Source organism: Cavenderia fasciculata (assembly GCF_000203815.1).
Source record: "Cavenderia fasciculata unplaced genomic scaffold Scf_ET2XIPL01COFD4-5, whole genome shotgun sequence".
In the NCBI taxonomy this organism is placed as follows: domain Eukaryota; phylum Evosea; class Eumycetozoa; order Acytosteliales; family Cavenderiaceae; genus Cavenderia; species Cavenderia fasciculata.
The window spans coordinates 1,968,873-1,990,509 of NW_004457695.1; the positions used below are offsets into that span (position 1 = coordinate 1,968,873).

General features: G+C 34.5%; 5 protein-coding genes across 5 annotated transcripts; 3 read left to right on the top strand and 2 right to left on the bottom strand.

Moving 5' to 3' along the window:
• Positions 1-72: 72 nt before the first annotated feature.
• DFA_08390 (uncharacterized protein) lies at positions 73-7,296 on the top strand (the record flags this gene model as incomplete). The annotated part of the gene is made up of 12 exons (XM_004355826.1): positions 73-1,039; positions 1,175-1,343; positions 1,441-1,607; positions 1,738-2,058; positions 2,150-2,468; positions 2,650-2,914; positions 2,980-3,261; positions 3,373-3,607; positions 3,700-3,972; positions 4,085-4,215; positions 4,446-4,809; positions 5,297-7,296. The coding sequence occupies 12 exons, from the start codon at positions 73-75 to the stop codon at positions 7,294-7,296; spliced, it is 5,493 nt and encodes a 1,830-aa protein (XP_004355879.1).
• Positions 7,297-7,356: 60 nt separating this feature from the next.
• Positions 7,357-9,770, bottom strand: DFA_08391 (GTP-binding protein engA; the record flags this gene model as incomplete). The annotated part of the gene is made up of 3 exons (XM_004355827.1): positions 7,357-7,374; positions 7,410-7,614; positions 7,681-9,770. The coding sequence occupies 3 exons, from the start codon at positions 9,768-9,770 to the stop codon at positions 7,357-7,359; spliced, it is 2,313 nt and encodes a 770-aa protein (XP_004355880.1).
• Positions 9,771-9,881: 111 nt separating this feature from the next.
• On the top strand, positions 9,882-12,653 carry DFA_08392 (sentrin/SUMO-specific protease; the record flags this gene model as incomplete). Its single annotated transcript, XM_004355828.1, has 6 exons — positions 9,882-9,897; positions 10,081-10,255; positions 10,329-10,471; positions 10,539-11,203; positions 11,276-11,673; positions 11,744-12,653. The coding sequence occupies 6 exons, from the start codon at positions 9,882-9,884 to the stop codon at positions 12,651-12,653; spliced, it is 2,307 nt and encodes a 768-aa protein (XP_004355881.1).
• A 73-nt stretch (positions 12,654-12,726) lies between these two features.
• Positions 12,727-16,542, bottom strand: DFA_08393 (uncharacterized protein; the record flags this gene model as incomplete). The annotated part of the gene is made up of 5 exons (XM_004355829.1): positions 12,727-12,975; positions 13,048-14,048; positions 14,512-14,894; positions 15,525-15,559; positions 16,465-16,542. The coding sequence occupies 5 exons, from the start codon at positions 16,540-16,542 to the stop codon at positions 12,727-12,729; spliced, it is 1,746 nt and encodes a 581-aa protein (XP_004355882.1).
• A 1,212-nt stretch (positions 16,543-17,754) lies between these two features.
• Positions 17,755-21,126, top strand: DFA_08394 (uncharacterized protein; the record flags this gene model as incomplete). Its single annotated transcript, XM_004355830.1, has 4 exons — positions 17,755-17,762; positions 18,558-20,335; positions 20,357-20,446; positions 20,999-21,126. 4 exons carry the CDS (start codon positions 17,755-17,757, stop codon positions 21,124-21,126), a joined length of 2,004 nt encoding a protein of 667 aa, XP_004355883.1.
• Between the last annotated feature and the right edge of the window lie 511 nt (positions 21,127-21,637).

The following is a 21,637-nucleotide window of genomic DNA, read 5'->3' on the forward strand; positions in this document are numbered from 1 at the left end:
CATACACATACACAATTCAAGTCATTTATTTATTTATTTATATATTATCTTTTATTTTTTTAATCTTTTTTAATGTCAAACAAATTCTCACCTTTGGTAGGTGATCAAACATCTCAACCACCACCTCTTTTTCCTCCACCTTCTCAACAATCACCAAAAGGTAGAAAGAAATCATCCAATAAACCAAAAAAAATAACTAAAAAGAAAAAAGAAGAAGGAAAGACAGTAACAACAAAACACTCACCATCCAAAAAAGATAGTTCTACTCAACCTTTATCATCCAACTCTTCAACATCATCCTCTGCTAAACGCAAGCTTTTTAGCTTTAGTGAGCCACCAACTGATGACTCGCCAACAGTTGGCCCACCTCCTCCACTGGTTGGAAAGAAGCCCGTTCCAAAGTCAAAGGCTGGGAAGCCTGCTGGAAAGAAGCCCGTTCCAAAGTCAAAGGCTCCAAACGCCAATCGACCATCAATCATCTTCAAAGAGGGTGAATCGTTACCAGACTCTCAATTATCATACACTTCATACGTAATGAAGTATTCAACAATTGTGAGTAATGAAACTCAAAAGAAAAAGAAGAAGAAAAAAGAATCCAACTCTTCATCATCATCATATTGGACGTTCAAATCTATGGACATTACAGATGAACAATCATCATCATCATCATCATCATCATCATCATCATCATCATCATCATCATCATCATCATCATCATCATCGTCATCGTCATCGTCATCGTCATCGTCATCGTCAACAACGTCCAACAATATGGACACTACAGATGACCAATCAACAACAACAACAACAACAACAACAACAACAACAACAACAACAACAACAACAACAACAACAATATCACCAGTACCAACAAACGACGAACTAATTCAGAGCATTAGAAAGTTGGCCAATTTTATTGGAAATCAAACCACAACCTTTCTCAATCTAATAGCCACCAACAACAAGTGCTTTGAGTCAAATGGAACACCTGTTCCATTTGTTGTTAAGTTTTTTCAAACTCAATGCAAGCTAACTGAAAGTAAGTCAAGAAAAAGAAAAAGAAAAAGAAAAAGAAAAAGAAAAAGAAAAAGAAAAAGAAAAAGAAAAAGAAAAAGAAAAAGAAAAAAAAAGATAAAGAATCAATCAAAAACTAACTCTTTTTTTTTTTCTTTAGATCAACTAAAAGAAAATCTCTCCACTTTTAGATTTGACAGAACTTCTATTGAATGGATAATAAGATATTTTGCTCTTGGAGGAGACGCTATTTTTTCAGCAATGGGTAAACATCCGGTACCTCGTATTGACACCGTGGAGGATCTATCCAATGATTCAATTTACTCATTGTAAGATTTAATTTATTTTAATTACCATAGTAGTGGTTAGTAGTGTCTAAATTGGTGACTAATTTAATTTATTTTATTTTAATTTATTTCTTTGTAGATGCTTTTTCATGAAACATGTTGCTCCATTTTTGGAAAAAGAGATGCAAAAGAGACCCAAAATGCTACAAATGCTTCAAAAGTTGAGACAGTTCCGTTGTAACAATTCAAAAAACTGGGTCAATGTGATTGTGATCAACGTTAAAAATAATATCATGGTTTCAACATGTATGTCATATAAATATATAAATATAGTTTTATGATCATTTATATTTTCCCTATTATTAATTCTTTTTTCTTTTTCTTTTTCTTTTTCTTTTTCTTTTTCTTTTTCTTTTTCTTTTTCTTCTTATTCTAGATAACCATTTAAAACAGTTATTAAACACCTACAAGGATAGGAAGATAAAGGATCTTGGAAAGAACCAAGAAGAAATTAAAAAGGTTAAAAAGTTGGTTCGTGATACTATTTATAATTTTTCTAACACTAGATTAAAAAGAGCTGAGAAAGACCAACAACCAGTTCAAGAAGAAGGTGAAGAAGATGAAGAAGGTGAAGAAGATGAAGAAGGTGAAGAAGATGAAGAAGGTGAAGAAGAAGAAGATGAAGAAAAGAAAGCAGACCGTGTTGTCACATATGATCTATCCGATGGTGTCTACAAAACCATAGAAATCCTTGGTGGTAAGCAAAAAAAAAAAAAACAAACCTATTTAATATAATATTCATATATTAATTTATTTTCAATCTTTTTTATTTATTTATTTATTTATAGGTTATAACCAACAAGTTATTGATGAATATAACAACTTATCAGATGACAAGAAGAAGAAAAAGGAAGCAAAATATGACAATCGGGTGAGCAGAAGAAAAAATATTATCAAAAAGAAAAAGGAAGATGCTCACAAAAGAAGGGAAGCTATCATAAAGGAAAGAAGAGAAGCTTCTATCAAGTTGCAAAAGTCCCCAAATACATCTTTGACAGTTGATGATTTGACAAACTCACCATCTTCATCACCCAACACATCTTCACCACGCAACCCAAAAGGTAAATTCAATCAAAGAATGAAACATGACAGCATTCGAATCCGCGAGTTGGATGAACTGAAGAAGATCACAATAGAGGCAGAAAAAAGAAATGCTGATCTCCAACAGATTAGCGATACCCGAACACCAACACTCTCTTGGGTAGGTTAAATATATTTATGTATCTATTAATTATAAATCAATGTATTAACTTTTATTATTATTCCTATTATTTATTCATTTTAATAGATTTGATATCCAATTCATGTTTACAAGAGAACATGCTAAAAACCTTTTGAAATGTTTGGGTTTAAAAAAGGCCAATGTCGAAAAAGATCACGAGGTTAACCCAAGCTATGCCATCGCCACTCTCTTCCCAGGCTTGTACAAATACGATCCAAGGCTTTTCACAAACACCAAGAGGGTGTATCTTCCGGCCACACCTCCCACTGATGTTGAAAAACAAAAGGATGAGGAAAGGAGGAAAACAAACAATGACAATAGATTTGCAAGCGTAAGTATTTCAATATTTATTACATTCACAAATTATTATTTCAATTACTAATTTTCTTTCTTTAGGCATTAAAGAAATATAAAGGTAATGAAGATGTGGCAAGGGTAGCTGCTACTTTGCAAACTGGAGAAAAGGCAAAGAATGCAATTGAACAACACAACAAATTGCATGGTTTTAAAAAAGGATCTCATGATAAAAATCGAGCACTTCTTGCAAAAGGCACAATACCTTTTTCGAAAGAAGAAATGTTTCAAGAGATAGTAAACAAAGGAGTAAAGTATGAAAATACCTCAACTACCACTACACCATCTACTTCTTCTTCTTCATCATCTTTACCATATGTCACAGTAACATTCGACAAGAAGGTGTCTGTCACCACCAATGGTGCATCAGCCACCGTGACTTTTAGAACAATCAAGTACAAGCCTGGGAACAAACCCAACAAGCTGTACAACAAGCAAGTTGCAATGGAGAAAGAATTTGCTGGAAAGTCTTTGAAGGATGTCATTGCCATTGGTATCGATCCCAACACGTGCTCAATTACTGTCGTTAACAATCACGATGACAAGGTTCTGGACATGAGAATGGATACTCTTATGGTTAAAAGAAACACCAAGTTTCTTTTAGAGAAAATCTCTTGTCATATGGGAAAGGCAATCAAAAGTTTTGAATCCTGTTTACCATCTCTCAAGTGTATGTATACATTTTATAATATTTGTTTGTTTTATTTTAATAATTAAATAATTATTAATTCATTATTTTTTTATTTATATATTTATATATAGTCAATGTCCTTAACCCTCAAACATTCCAATCTAGGCTGGACTATTATGAAAAGTATTGTGATTATTTCGATATCTATTTCGAAGCCATCAATGATCCAATCGTACTATCTTGGAAGAGGAACTTTGCTTTCAAAAAGCAAAAGTTGAACAAAGAGTTTTACCAACAATTTGACAACTACATTCTTGATCTCTTTAAAGATCATTTCCCAACCAAGTATGCAAGTATGAACGATTCTGAAAGGAATCAGTACATTCAAGACAATACAATCATATGTATGTATTTATAAATCATTTTCAAAAAGAATATTAATGTATTAAAAAGTGTATATATATTAATATGTATTTTTTTTTCCTTTTTTCCTTTTCCTTTTTTTTTTTAAAATAGTTTTTGGAAATGCCAAATTTGGACACAACACTCGTGGCAAGGTAACAACATTTGCAGCCAAGACTGTTGCCAACAAGTTAAAGTCCAAACAATATTCCGTTGTCTATATTAATGAATACAACACGTCAAGAGTAAGTTTCTTAAAATTATCATTTTATTTAAACATTTAATTAAATTTATTAATTCTCTTTAAACTTTTTAGCAACATTTTGATTGTTTTTTCCACCAAGAGGAGGAAAACTTGATCCATCATGACCTCAACGAACCTCATGAGGATCCAAAGGATGATTTTCATCTGGAGAAATGCCATCTCAAGCTTGGTAAAGAAAAGGATGGAGGCCAACCGACCAATCTCCACCAGTGCTCACCTATCAGCGAAGCATGTCAATCCGCTGCTAAAGGTAATAGTTTCCTTCGATGCAGTGACCACCGGCATCGTTTAGCACTCGTCAAGCAAGACACCCATTCAAAAGAATACAAAGAGTCGTTGGGGTTCCTCAAATCCATCGATGATTTGGACAAGAATCTCCAATCACACAATCTTTTGAATGTGGCAGGTCAATGTCGAACAAGGAAGGTGACACCGTCAGATGTTGCCGGTTCGGAGACTGAATCGCGTCAGGACTCTCAAAAAGTTGCCTCGACCCAATCGTCTTCGTCATCAACAAAAAAGTTCGACTATCGACACGGACAGAATAAATATGGTCCAGAGATTAGAAAAGCAAGTAAGTCCCTACACAACAAGCACAGAATGGCTGTGTCCTGGAAACGTGTTTTGTGCACTGGTTGTGGAAAAAGTTTCAACCGGGATGTTAATGCAGCACGTAATATGCTGCTACTTGGTATTTTTAAAGTTTGGAAAAATGGTCACCGTCCGTCAAGATATGGAAAGTCAAATTAATTGCCAGGGTAAAAACCGAGGCATCAACACAATTTGGGCTCTTAAAGGTATGATTATATTTATTAAATATTCATTTTTTGAGTCATACTAACTCTCTTTTTTTTTCAAATCTCTTTTGTAAAAATTTTCAATTTTTTCTCCTCATTTTGAAATAAAGGCTCAAATTAGTGAGTAATTTTCAAATAGCGCTCTGAGACTAGTTGTTCACTCAAAAATAAATAAACTTATAATAATAATAATAATAATAATTACATTTATCTCCTATCTCTCTCTCTCTCTTCATATGCAAATATCACAACAACAACAAAAAGAGGATAAAAGAGAAAAGAAACCAAACATTTTCAAAGCATTGTTACAATCATCTTTTATAAGATACCAAATCTTTCAAAATGTAAAAGAGATACATCAAATCAAGTTGTTACCTACTATACGTAACCTTAGAGATGTTACATTTGGATATTTGATAGAGAAAAGATTAGATAGCTACTATGAAATCAAGATGAATGATCCGTCGTTGTATTGTATCGGTGACTTTGATGTCAAGTTCTTTGCTTACAACACTAGCTGGGAAAGATTCATGCAATTTTGGGAGTTGGCAGTGACCACACCGACACGTCTAGAGATTGATGCAAATGCAATCAACAAGCGGTCATACTCTCTCACTCTAATCAACCGAACCTTTTACATGTTGGACGAATGCTGTAAAACAGGTAATCTTGACATTGTCAAATTCCTTCATCGCTCTCGGTTCAACTATGCCTTGGCCGATCAATACGCCATCCAAAACAAGCACTTTCACATTCTCGAATACCTCTACACTGAAATGCACTTTTCAAAGTCGCAGGTTAGAGACGGGGCCAATTTGGCTGCTCGATACGACTGCTTTGACATATTCAAGTTCATCCTTGACAAACATCCCGATGCTTTCTATGCCTACCACCATGTACTGTTTAGGAATGCGGCGAGGTACGGACGGTTGGATATGGTGGTCCATCTCGACAAGCTGTTTCGAGACGAGCTGATCAATACCACCTTTAATCTCTACGAAGTGTTTTCAGAGACGGGGTCAATCGAGGTCGTAGAGTTCTTTATCAACCAGGGGTACCTCAAACCAGAGAGACTGACTACCAGCCACTATCTATGTCATCTTACAGGACTGTCGTTGCATAGACGGTATGATTTGATTCGATGGATCAACAAAAAAGCCAACCGTCCAGACGACACCATGGAAAACGAAGACATACTGACACGTATTAGAAAATCGTTTGAGTGGAACGATATTACCTGGCTCCAATACTTTGTAGAAAAATATTATCAAATCTATTTGGATACGATCGAACCTGAAGTATTGTCTTGGAACGCCAAACTGACACCATACCACATCATTGAACGTATCAAGCTACATTCTCACAACTATGTAGATTCATTGGACATTATTCAGTATCTACATGGCAAGGGACTATATTCATGTGATCAAGGTGCCATGGACTTGGCAGCAGGAAAAGGGTTGTATGATGTAGTTTTATTTTTACACTCTCAAACCACTGCCGGCTGTACAACGTTGGCAATGGATGATTCTGCTCAATACGGCCATTACAATATTGTAACATGGTTACATGCCAACAGAACCGAAGGATGCACGAAAAATGCATTGGATCGAGCTGCGACACACGGTCACATTGAAATTGTAAAGTTCCTTGATCAACACAGATCTGAAGGATGTACAACAAGTGCAATGTTTGGAGCATCTTTCAATGGTCACATGATCATTTTAAAATATTTAAATGAACGCCGAAGTGAAGGATTTTCAATCCATGCAATCTCCAATTCAAAATCAACCAAAGAAGCAATCTATTATTTGTTTAATAACAAACATAATTTAATTTCAACAACATCAACCTATTTAAATATTTCAGAAGCTATATCAACATCACTAAATCATGGCGACTTGGAATTATTTAGATATCTGATGGCAATTGCCAAGGAATCGTCTCAACCAAATGACACGGACAGTCAACATCAATGTTCATATTCACTCTATGCCAAAAATGTTTGTTGGAAATACCCTCAAGTATTAAAAGAACTCATTAGAGGAATGGGAGATGCAAAAACAAAAAAGAGTTTATCTACTATAGAAGAATATGTAGTGATTGAAAAGACAAAGGGTTCATTTGAATCTCTTTGTTTAATCTCTAAATACCTAGATTATAGTTATGAACATTATCAAGCTGTTATTCAAAATTATAATCATCCAAAAATAATTTATCATCAATTATCTCCTTCTAATTTATATTTATATTTAAATAATTAATAACAAATAGTAATAATAGTTATTTATTATTTAGAAATAAATTAATAGACAGAATATTTTTTATTTTTCTTTGATTTTCTAAAATATAGTCTAATGGGAGTACCGATATATGCATAAACCTCTCTTATACTTTTCAAAAGGTAACGGATAAAAGATGCTTCAACACGTTCTGGATCATTGACAAAGAAAACCATCGATGGAGGATACCCTCTAGTTTGCATTGCAAACTTCATCTTTAAACTCTTTTTACCACGTTTTGGTAATATATGTTTAAATGTTGCTTGTTTAATAATACTTAATAATTCTCCAACTTTTAATCTAAATAAAAATAAATAAAAAATAAATAAATAGGAATTATAATACTTTGATTTAATTTAAAATTACCTTTTTTCTCTTTCAAAAAATACTTTAATAGCCAAATCTAAAGAAGTTGGTACACAGAAACCAGTGGTTGCAGATGTAAAGATGACTGGAACATGATCCAGGAATGTTAATTTCTTTCTTAATTCATCTTCATATTCCTTTTGTAGTTTTGAAAGTTTTGGTAATTCTACGTCTGGTGGAGGTGGTCTCGATTGTTTTCCTTCATTTTCTGCTTGTTCCACTCGCTTCATGTATTTCCAATACGACTTTATAAACTCTTTTTCTCTTTTTGCATTTTCTTTATCTTCGTCTTCCTCCTTTTCATCGTCATCCTCTTCATCTTGTTCATCTTCTACATCTTGATCATCCTTTTCTTGTTGATCCAATTCTTCCATTTGTTTAAATTCATTTTCAATTGCGCTATCGATATCTTTAATTTGTTTTGATTCAAATGCCTCCTTTTCATTCTGTGGCCAAAAGTCACCATCAAATGAGAAATCTGATGATTTCATTTGAATCAATTCTTCTTTCTTTCTATTTAATTGTTTAGGTTCTTCATCATCGTCATCTTCATTGTCGTCTTCATCTTCTTCATCTTCTTCCTTTTCATTTTCTTGTTCTTTTTCTTTTTCCATTTTCTTTTGTTGTCTTTTTGATTGTTTTTGTTGAGTGACTGTATTATTACTGTTACTATTATTATTATCCTTTCCATTTCTATCCTTTTTATCTTTTATAATATCATCAAGGAAATTAAATCTATCTTGGTATTGATGGAAATAGGCTTGATCTCTTTCCTTTTGAGCTGTGCGTTTGTTTTTGGTGTAGAGGTCCCATTTGTTGACCAGGATGATGACACTTTTGTTTTGTTCGGTGATGAAACCGGCTATTTTAAGGTCTTGCTCGGTGAGCCCGACGGTAGAGTCAATGACAAAGAGAACAACGTGCGATCGCTCAATGGCCTTCATTGCCCACAACACTGAACTCTTTTCCAAGCCTACTCTGTGCGTTGCACGACGTCTGATACCGGCAGTGTCGATAAGAGTAAGATCGTGTTTGTCACGCCACACCAAATGGCAATCGACGGGGTCGTGTGTAGTGCCAGGCACGTCTGACACGATCGATCGCTCCTGTTCGATGATTCTATTCAACAAACTGCTCTTTCCAGCGTTGGGTTGTCCGACAATCGATATCTTGATGGCACCAGGCAACGACGGGTCATCCAACTCTAATGGCATGTCTGGCAACAACTTTGTGATACGTTCAAGTAAATCCAAAACACCGTGGCCGTGGATAGAGGACATTGGAAAAGGTTCACCTAATCCAAAACGAGTAAGAGTTGTTTTCATATCTGTTTCAAAGCCTTCAATCATCATATGGCTGTCTGCCTTGTTGGCAACCACCAAAACATGTTGACCTTTTTGTTGTCTATTTCTTAGCATACGTGCCAAGTCACGATCAACCTGTGTAATACCAGTACGATAGTCTACAACGAAAACAATGACATCTGCCTCATCCATAGCAATAGTAGCCTGTGTCTTGATCATCTGTGAGAATTGGTCTTGTTGGGTGGTCGAATCACCAACCATACCACCAGTATCAACCACTTGAAATTGCTTTCCATACACGATTGCTTCACCATAGTATCTGTCTCTTGTAGTGCCCGGGATATCTTCTACCAATGCCTGTCTCTGAGACTCTACGATTCGATTGAATAGAGTTGACTTTCCAACATTTGGTTTACCAACCAATGCAATCAATGGTTTACCCTTTATACTTTTAACTTTTGCTCTTATATATTGTTGTTGTTGTTGTTGTTGTTGTTGTTGTTGTTGATCAGTTGTAGTTGTCGTCGTCGTACAATATGATGATCTTCCGATATTACCCAAATGACTAATTGGTTGATAATTATTTAATCTATTATATGATGATGGTGTTGTTTTTGTTGTTGTATATATATTATTATTATTATTCTGATTATAACCAATGATGTTATGATTTATGTTATATGACGACGGTGATATTAAACTAGTACCTTGAACGATCGTTCTTCCACAATAACTACTACCCGTCTTGTATCCTGTATGTTGTAGTGATTTAAATATTGTATTCATAATGATTGATTGATTGATAAATAATATAATATATCTATCTTTAATCAATACAATACAAAAGTATTAATGAACTTTCGTAGAAAAGACATCTCGTCTGAATGAACCCCTGAAATGTTGACAAGCGAATGCAAGATCAACAAACAAATTTTATTTTTACTCCAACCTTGTTACTTATTTTTCATTAATATACATATATATAAACCAACTAACTAGACTATATCTATATATTGAGAAATAACAAGAGAGTTAAAGAAGAAGAAGAAGAAGAGGAAGAATAGCAACTAAAAAAGAGGATTTATATATTTAACAGATTGGTCAACTCTGCAGAGACATAGACTGTTGGTTGATAGACAGATGTCTACTTTTGAAAGATTATTCAATAACTTTTTCACCTCTTCTAATAATAATAATCAAGTTGTCAACAACTCTAATAACTCTCCTGCAAGAAACCCAGATCTACCAATCTTAAAACGAAAATCTCTTAGGTATATTATATTATACATCTCTTTCTCTCAAGATCATCATACTGACTGATATGAATTCTTTTAATATATATAGTAGTAGCGGTAGTGAAGATACAATTGACAATATAGAACCTGAACAAGTTGTTGATCAACAATCTTCACCTCATCGAAGAAAGCGAAACAAGCATTACTATCAACCGATTGAATTGCATAATAATTTATTATCTAATCCTTTAGGTTTGTAAACAATAGATATACATACGTATAGACCAATTACTTATTATATATTCTATCTTATATATAGTGTACTTTACAAATAAAAAGGAACAAATAACTAGTCTATTTTCACTTGGTAGTGTTGCTAAAGTACTATCGGGTTACTTACCAAACAATCCCCTACCTTTAATATTCGATTCAAAGAATCAACAAGACGACCAACAACAACAACAATCATCACCACCACTATCAAGGAGTAACAACAACACCAATAATAATAATAATCCATACACTACACCAATTAAACGTCATCACCACAAAAGACACAACAGAGAAAACAAGAAACCTATTTTCAAAAATACCTTTAAACCAACTATTATTGATCATAATAATACTAATAATAGAAATAACCAACATCATAATCATCAACACCAACAACAATTTCAACAACAACAAACAAGAGAAAGTGACCGTTTATACTATAGTGATAGTATAAATAATTATTATTATAAACATCAAGAACAACAACAACAACAACAACCAACATTACCAATACCAACAAATACAATTGATCAAAGTATACTAAATTCATTTAAAAGTTACCAACAAAATACCATGTCTGTAAATAACAACAACAATAATAATGATGGTGATGATGACGACTCACAACAACAACCTGTAGAATTAAATGATCAAATGAAACAATCATCTGTTTATAAACCAAAATCGGGACAATCATTTGTTGATATTTTGGTATGTTCATATTTCAAATTTGCATCATAAGAAAAAGAATCACATTTATTTACCTTTTTAATTCTTTTTTAGAAAAAGGAACAACAATCAAAAGAATTTAAAGAATCTATAGATCAATTGGTTGAATCATATACTGAATCTTTAACTCTAAATGAAGATTTATTTTCAAAATCACTTCCACCACCACGACAACAAAATTATTTATCAACATCATTAAATAACAATCAAACATCATTGAATGGGTCACAATATAAACCATCACCTCGAAAATCAATTTCAAATCTATCAACTTTACAACAACAACCAGAACAAAGTATTGATAGATTCAATTCACAAATAGGATCAAGTCATTATAATCCATTATCAATAGATGATTTATCAAGTTCCTATTCTTCAATATCAAAATCATCACATTCCAACAGTGATAAAAATAATAATGGTCTATACAAATCTTCAAATTTAATATCAAGGTATGGAATTATAATTGTACAATTTATCAATACATCATGATACTTACTAATTATCTTTTTTTTCATTTAGTTTAAAACCAATTAATAGAGAAATTGAAAGTATTGGGGATAATGAATTATTTACATCAAAGGTAATAGAAGAAAAGAAACAAACAAGAGATGAGGAGATCAACCAATTATTATCAAAACTACAAGCAATGTCTGGGACTAGTAGCTATAAAATACTTAAACAAATCGAAGAACGTCGTGAAAAGGAGAAACGTATGAAACCAACAGCTCGTGAATTAAACGACGACGAACAACAACTCTACTCTAAGATTATTTCAACGACAAAACGTGGCGATGACAAGGTGGTTTGCGAATTTGATGAAACCATCAAATTGACGGGTAACGATGTAATTACATTGAAACCAGGTGGTTGGCTCAACGATGAGGTCATCAATTACTACCTCGAGTTGCTAAAGAAACGTCAGGTTGACTGTCCCGATGAAACACTCAAATGTCATTTCTTTAATACATTTTTCTACGCTCTCATGACCAACAATAAGGGTGGCTACCAGTACCAACGTGTGCGTCGATGGACCTCCAAGGTGGACATTTTTTCATTGGACAAGGTCGTCATGCCCATCCATTTGGGTGCTCATTGGTGTTTGGCAGTGGTCAACCTCAAGGAAAAGCGATTCGAATATTACGACAGTTTGGGTGGCGACAATTACACGTGTCTTGGTCATCTCAAACAATGGCTGACAGATGAAATGGTCGACAAAAAGAAAGAAGGGGTCATCAACCTATCGCAATTTACAATGCACATTCCCAAAGACATTCCACATCAACTCAATGGATTCGATTGTGGTGTATTCACATGTAAATTTGCTGACCTTAGCTCAAGAGGATTACCACTCAATTTTACTCAAAAGGATATTACCCTATTCCGTAAATTAATGGTTGTAGAATGTTATTATAAAAAATTATCAAATTAACAAATCAAATAAATAAATAATAAATTGCCTCAACTTATTAATAATATTAAATAATTATTTAATTATTTCTTTTTTATTTAACCAATTTTGATTGATTAAATTGAGCAAAGAAATATTTTAGATACAAAGTACCAAGCATAGTTATTTTCCAACCACCCTTAAATGTAAAGGTATCTTGTTCAAGGATAGCATTTGCAATGGTCGAAAGACGAGTTTGACGTTGTTGATTATATCTTGCAAGTGACTGTTCAATTTGATTTGGATTAGAAGTTGATAATATTTCTGCCAATTCATTTGCATCTTCAATTGCTGCTGAATATGACTAATAAATAAAAAAGAGATAAATATTATTAATAAATCTTGTTTAAATTAATTGATTAATTTTTGAACATACTTCAATCGAACCTAAAGTGAATTTATCTGCAGCTTCACCCATGAGAGCAATATTTCCAGAGACAAAATCTTTTAATCTGATTGGATCAAATCTTTCTAATTTCATATTTTCAGGTGCACTGTCTTGGAGTGCAACGACAGTGTGTGCACCTAGATCTTCGAAATCGCACATGGTGTGATAGACCTTGTTTCTTCCATTGTCTGGATCTTGAGCAGTGTTTGGTGGTCTGATAAAGGCACCGGATATGGCAACACGTTCATTTGGAAGAGGGAAAGCAAGCATACGCTTGTCCTTGGCAAATTGACGGAGTACCATTGCTGGGAAGACTGGTGGACGATTAGCAATGGTCGAGAATTGGTAGAGGGTGTATGATTCCTTGGTCTGTGGAACACGGTTTAAAATATATTGTCTAATATGCGATACAGTTGTGTTGGGTGGTGTATTGGCATTGACAGTGTGTGAATGGTGGTAATCGAATGGATCAGCACCTACTACTAGATCATATCCAATCCTAGACCCAGTGTCCATGAATGATACTAATGCTTTTCCATCCTTGTTGTTGTTATTTTGTTGTTGTTGTGGTTGTTGTTCGATTGATCTTATCTTTTGTTTACGGATACGAACTGTTCCTTCTCCTAATTGAGGGGTTTGGAGACACTCGGATAGAAGCGATTCGATTAATGCCGACTCGGTCATAGTGAATGGGAGGCGGATGGGAGAGTCACTTGGCGAACACTTTTCATAGGCGAGTGATCCATACTTGTCTCCGTCTCTGCTGACCGTCAACTGGTTGTTGATATTGAATCCCTTTCGATGGATGTTATCAAAGACACCGTATTTTTTGAGTATGGAAGCATTGCTGAAAGAAATAAAATAGCCTCTGTCCAATGACTGGAAAGTTGGTGTGTAACATGAAATGGCCGAAGAAGACGATGCCGATGATATAATTGGTTTGGTTTCAATCAATTCACTTGAAATTCCTTTTTTCTTTAAAAATAATGCTATATTATCCAAAAAAAAAAAAAATTAATTAATTGTTGTAAATTTAGAATCTTTAATGAAGATGTCATGTCATGTCAGTCACCCCTAACCCTAACTCTAACCATCAAATTTCCATTTCACATTTAATATATGAATCTGATTGACAATGATGATAGATTGGAATAGATTGGTTTTGATTGGATTTGATGATGTTCACATTAATCTTTGTCATTCCAAATGTAGATTGTTATGACACAATATTGGATGGTTTGAAATGGAACTTTCCGTTCTTATTGCCAAATACTCATTAATCCAATCCAATTAGTCCAATCAGTCCATCTATCCAAACATGATCTATAAATATCAATTGTCGGGGCATCATTTTACAAGTGAATGTAGAAGGGAGTGAGGAGGAGAAGGAGATGTAGGTTATGGGTGACAATTATGTATGTGTAAGAGTGTGAGCGAGTGATTGATACATACCTAAAGAAACACCTCCAACATCATTGCCATGGATTAATATTTTCTTATCCTTGTATCCTATATAAGCAGTACTTGTGGTTGTTGCATGTGTTTGTTGTTGTTGTTGCTGCTTTTGATCAGAAATTGTATTATTTGAAGTGGTCGATGTTGATGATGCGTTTGGAGATGCAATAGTGGAACTGCTAGTAGAAGCACCACTACTAAATGCTCTTTTGCTGCTTGTATTCAGTGTTAAACCACAGTCATAGGTTCTCTTTGAGTTTACTTGTACAATGGTTCCAAAATTGTCAATCCTCGATCCTGTTTGGCGATGTCGTTGTACTGATGATGATGATAAAGTTGTGTCGATGGTCACCGCGGTAGTGGTGGTGGTGTAAAGATTACTAAAAGTAGGAATAGAACTTCTCCCAACTACTTTGGTGGTATTGTAAACCAATTGGTGTTGCACTCTTAACATGACTAATGAAATTGAATCAGTTCAATCAATCAATCAATCAATCAATCAGTTGCTACTGTTATTATCGACAATGAAGGAGATAGATGGAGGGAGTTGAGTTGAAGTTGTTGTTTTGAGGGGTGGTTCAGAATGAATCTACAAGTGACTAAAATAGGAATTAAGATAAGATAAAGATATAAGAATACATCACATCTTGATTGGTTGTTTGTTATCTTCACGATACCTACATAGACGTCTATGATGCTACCTGCAATGCAACGTTGCAAATTATGTCTCGAAAGAAAAGCAACTAAAGGCAAGTTGATTGACACAAACAAAGGTTGGGGTTGGGGGGTTAATGAACTTGAACTGAATGATTGGGGTGCCATATGATCATTGTGTGTTTGATAAAAAAAAAAAAGAATTCAATTCGATCTCGTGTGTAGCCATCTTTATTATTCCACACAACACACAAACAAACACACAACACACACAAAAAAAAAAGATAATAATGTGTTGATAGTGGTGGTTACATGTACCCACTCTTATTTCAAAAATAGCAACAAATACTTCAAACAACAACAACAAAGAGACATATGGTGCAGATGCATACTAAAGAGTGGGAATGGTGGTTCCCCATCTAACAATTAGAGTAACCATCCTAATCTGGTACCAGCCTCAAACTACTACTCTGGCTGGCTGCTAGTGATGCTGCTGCTGCTGCTGCCACTAACCATCGTTTCAAGAGAGAGAGAGCTACTTGCCATGGCAATCAATGAACGCATGGGTCATACTCTATCAACAAAGGTGGAACGGATAGTATGAATTGGTGTGAGAGATAGATATACTCTCAGCTACATCTTTTCTCTCTCTCTCTCTCTCTTTCTTACCCCTCCCACCAACTCTATCTTCTACATTCACTCATCCTCCTCATCCTCCTCCTTCTCCTCCTCTGGTTGCAACCAACTTTAAATACTATATTGTTTGTGTTTGTTGTTGTTGTTGACAATCAATCAATCAATCAATCAACCAACTATAACCAACCAATAATAAATCACCTCACTCTCCATAATCATCATCAATTTAATATTCAACCAACCAAGGTTCAACCAACCAATACCATTCCTTTCTTTACAACCTACACCACAACATATATCTAGCAGAAGATTAAAAAAAGAATTAAAAGAAGGAGAAGGAGAAGAAGCAACACCTTCAATTCACTCTTTGGATCTCTTTATTGCTATCATTTCAGTAGCTACCTCCCACATACACACTCACTCATATACACCTACTACCAACTGCAACCTAGGTAGGTGGCGATCACTCTGTGAGGTAAGATTAGGAGCATCCTTTTATTTTAATACATTACTACTTTATTGGCCAGCTGCTGACATCAATTTAATTAATGATTGGATTGTCAATACTACTACTATAATATATTATAATATACAGCAGCTGCTTCCTTTCCTTTTCAATCCTATCCACCAATACCACCAGCACCAGCACCACCAACTCACACACAGCGATAGCAACAACGATAATAACAACATCGATAAGATAGCAACCATCACATCATTATCATCATCAGCATCCATCCATCTCTTTATCTATCTTCTATGTATGTTGTTGGTGCTCTCTCGAAAGAGGAGGAGAATTTATGAACACACTCTACCACTACTCTACTACTACTACTACTCCTACTATAACAGCAGCCAGTACCAGCAGCAGTAGCCAACAACAGTAGCTACAATTCCAACAAAAACCACCTTGCAAGAGATAGAGATCAATAATAATAACATCAACCCCACCAACAACAACAACAACAAATATTAATCCCAATATATATATATATTTGGTGGAGTTTGGGCAAACTCAACAACAACACCAAAAAACCATCAATAATATTATTATTATTATTATCATTATTATCATTATTATTATTATTACCAATCATTACATTTGCTGTTGTTGTTGTTGTTGTTGTTGTGAAAATTATCATTTTCAGATGAGATATACACTTTTAAATTACTATTTCCTTCACTTCACCTAGCTACCTCACACCTCCCCACCCTTCATCTTCATCCTCCTCATCCATCAGTCCATCAATCCATCCATCCTCATTTCCATCTTGATCCAATTCATTCATCCATCAATCATACTAATATCCTATCCCTCTATATATATATATTATAAACTTCGATTATTTATTTCCCTTACAAACAAACAACCAATCTCATCTCTCACAACCACTACCCTACCATTACCACCTCCCACCATCTTAGGAAAAGAGAGAGATACTATTTAATCGTATCAAAAGTTGACAGTCGATCGGAATCGTATTTGAATCATCATCATCAATCTTACGCTTGCTTCTCTTCTTGCCAAATCCGTAGAAAAAGATTAAATTCGAATCGATAAAGAGAGAGAGAGACAGAAAGAGAAAAACGGTACACCCACCACACTCGCAGCAAACCAACTCTAAACCAGTGCTGGCTATTTGCAGCATCTCTACCCTCCTCAATCCTTCCAACCATCAACCATCAACCATCAAACCTCCTCCCTCATTGGATCGATCAATCAACCATCCTCCTCACCAGGTCGCACATTATTTATTTACCCGCCCACCATCTCAACTTTAAAGCAACCAAACAAGACAGCAGCTGCAGCGACATCATCATAAAACTACATCGTCTCAAAAAAAATCGACATCACATCCACATATCATATCCACCAATACAAAAAAAAAAAAAACTGGAAGGAAATCAACAAACTACAATCAACAAAACTAAAATCGCCAAATTAACACAATGATGGAGTATGTATATTATCAATTATTATCAAATATTATCGAATATTATTATTATTATGTGTTTCGAAAGTCAGAAACACGTTATGTAGCTTGGTTTTTTGTCAATTATCAAATGTCGCGCAATTGATTTAAATTTGCGATGGCAATCGAAAATCAATCTTGTCAAACAATAATAATATTATATTATTTTTCTCCATCTTTTCATCTATCCTCACTCCCTCCTTTTTGTGATCACAACATCTTACCATTCATTCATTTCAAACAACACAATCAATTTTTAAATTTTTCCAAGTTTTTCTTAATATTTTTTTTCCTTTGCACTCTCTACATATATGGCAAGAAAACAACCATCTTAATTTGTGACTGGTCAATTTACATAAATCTTGATTCGTACTGGTTGCTAATCACAAATATTACTAAAAATATCAACAAACACCTTATCAAAACCACAAACATCATCCCCACACCACCCACAAACACAACATCCATTTCCATCACAAATCAATCGATTGAATCTAACCATTGTTTGCTTGTTTTTTTTTTAACATAATTGGTATCTAAATATTTAAATACACGTTCACTTCGTTCCTCACTCCTCACTCCTCCTCCTCCTCTTATTTCTCAAATTATTTTCCACAATTATATATTCATTTCGTAATTACACAACTCTCTTTCTTTCTTTCTCTCTGTCTCTTACTTTGTTTCTTTTTTTTTTTTGTGAATGACAATTTTAAATAGAGAAAAATATAAAGTTCAACAACTTACTAATACAATACCAACTCAACTATTATTATTATCTAGTTACCATCATTTGACCAATTCATCACCAACCCCTACTTCGCCAACTTCGACACCAATATTAACAACGGCATCTAAAAAACAATCATTGTCTATCCTCGCGGGCAGCAGTTCCAATCAGCAGCAGCAACAGCAGCAGCCGGGCTCTTCCACCTCCTCGACAGCCGGCGGCAACCAGATTCCGATGGGTCGCGGGTCTTCTCCCAACACATCGACCTATGCTCCCATTGCACCCATGCCAAAACACAGCATCCCGTCAATGTCCCCGTCATCATCTGCAAGCTCACCCACCCCATCGTCCACATCATCTACTCCATCCTATATGCCTTCACCATCAATGATGACCAATCAAATCCTTGACCAACAATCTATTCCTCCCATTTCCAATAGTAATAGTAGTAATAGTAGTAGTAGTAATAGCAATAATAATAATAATAATAATAATAATAATAGTGGGAAATTTTCGACATCCTCACATCCTTATTTACATCATCCCACTCACCATGGGACAAACCGATCACTTTCTCCCTCCCCACCACTTCCTACCCATCCTTTCAATGATAAGGCAACATCATCATCTCAACAACAACACCTCCATGGACATGGGCGTCAGTATCGGCAACATGCCACCATATCATCGCCACCCCAAAAATTCCAACTTCCCTCAATCGACCCATCAAATGATCACCCTAGAGGAAATAGCAGTAGTAGTAGTAGTAATAGTAGTACTACTATGACAAACAATGGAAAACATTTTCAAAACGATAAGGAATCTTTTGGAAAAATGAATCATTATCAAAATCAATATGCACATCCGCATCAACACCATCCTCATCAACAACAACAACAACAGTATCAACATCACCAAACATTGATTAGTAATGAAGAAGACAACGATGACGAGGTATCACATTTTTTACCTCCAGCAAGAGGATCTTCTTCATCAACATCAACATCGACCACTACTAATCCCATGGTGATGAGTCCTATTCCAAACAACAATAATAACAACAACATCAATATAAATAGTGGTAGTGGAGGTAGTAGTAGAATTAGTTCACCTCCTCCATCGCCGTCGGTTGGCACCATCCACTCGTTACATACTTGGCAGAGCCATCCTCATCCAGGATCGCCACCCCCACCCGAAATGCCAACACCGCCAGCCGAAAAGAAAAAAAGGGGGAGACCGCCAATCCCCCGTATTCCAGAATGTGCCATGTGTCACCGAGGGCAAACACCCGAATGGAGACGTGGACCCAATGGAGAGAATCTTTGCAATGCATGTGGTTTACAAGAGTACAAAAAGAAAAAGAGTCAAAATCAAAATAATAATAATAATAATAACTCTAATGATATTAATAATAATAATAATAACAACAGTACCTCAAGTAACAATAATGAAGAAAGAAAACCATCAAATAATAGATTGAATAATAGTGGTAATAATATTCCTACTATAAATAATCTACATGATGGTCCATCATCTTCTACAACAACAACAACTACGAATCATCATCATCATCATAATAATAATAATCATAATAATCATCAACATACTCTACCAATTGTAACAAATTTAAATAATAATAATAATAATGGTAGATTAATTAATAATAATAATAGGAATAATAATAATAATAATAATTATGGAGTTGAGATGATTCAACCATCACATCATCAATCATCATCATCAAATCAACCACAAATATTACATCAGGCACCAGCACCAACAACAGCTGCAGGAAGTGGTATGAGTAGCGGCTCTTACCATTTCCATAGTAGTAATTTTCATAATATTATAGACGACGATGATGATGATGATGAAGATGAGTTTGTCCCTCCACTTCCTTCCCATCCTGTTCAAATGAAACGATCCGATGCCCATAAAATGGGTATTAAATTTCTAACCTAAGAGAAACAACAATAAGAACAAAAGTATAAAAAGGATTTGGTTTGACAAACAACAATAATAACGATAACAACAATAATTAAAACAAACAATAACTTTGAATTGAACACAACAATAACAATTGGTTTGAAGTTCTATAAAATAATGGACCAAGTCAATTTTTTTAATCAACCACATAGAAATATACAAGGCAAACATGCACGACACCAATTTAAATAGAAACACAACATCGCCAGCCCCCCCATCGATTCACCAATGCACTCCCGAAACAATTATACCAAAGAATTCAATTCTCCATCGCAATCAATCACCTCAAACACCCATTCCAGCAAGCAATCAATCATACCTATTCAATCAAATTCCAAAACACTATCAAATAAAATTCAAATTACTCGAATCTATGACGGCAGTACCCCCCTTCTAAGCGGTCAATATATTGTTTGAGTTCAATTATGATGGAAGGATGATTAAAGTACCAAATTGTAAATGTTTAACACTTTCGACTTCTAATTATATCTACTTTATTTATTTCCAGTGTCTCATGCAATATATTTATCTGCTTTTTGTTTATCAATCGATCGAAACTCGGTTCAATTCATGGAAAGCAATCATTGTGTGATAGGATCTTCGCAAGGTGAGGTAAACCAAAATATCAGTCCATAGATTACCCCAACAACAACAAATGAAACTAGGTTTGAAAATTGATTGGCACTCTGATACCACATCCACTTGTGTACATATATAAATTACAGAACCTTTTAAGGGTGAATATATTGTTGTTTGAGTTCAATTGTGAAAGAAGGTTTAATTACAGGTTCATCTGAGAATCTTAGAGAATATTGGTTCAGTGTGCATGCTCCTGTGGCATGACAATGAAAGATAGGTAGAACAATGCTAAATCCGATCTCTGATGTCAGCCATCATTGAACATTTACTACAAAAATACCATAATTGGTATCTCTATAATTGTTTATCTTTCAATTCTATTTTTTAAACTTAATTCGTGATTAACACCCACTATCTTTTGTGGGTGTAAATTATTTATTTTTTTTGAATAGTATTTTTTAAAAAAAAAAAAGAATTTATTCTATTCCTTCCTTCACCCATACTTAAAGATCATAGTTTTAGTTCTACTTCTTGATATATAATATTTTATATTCAATAGAGAAACTTA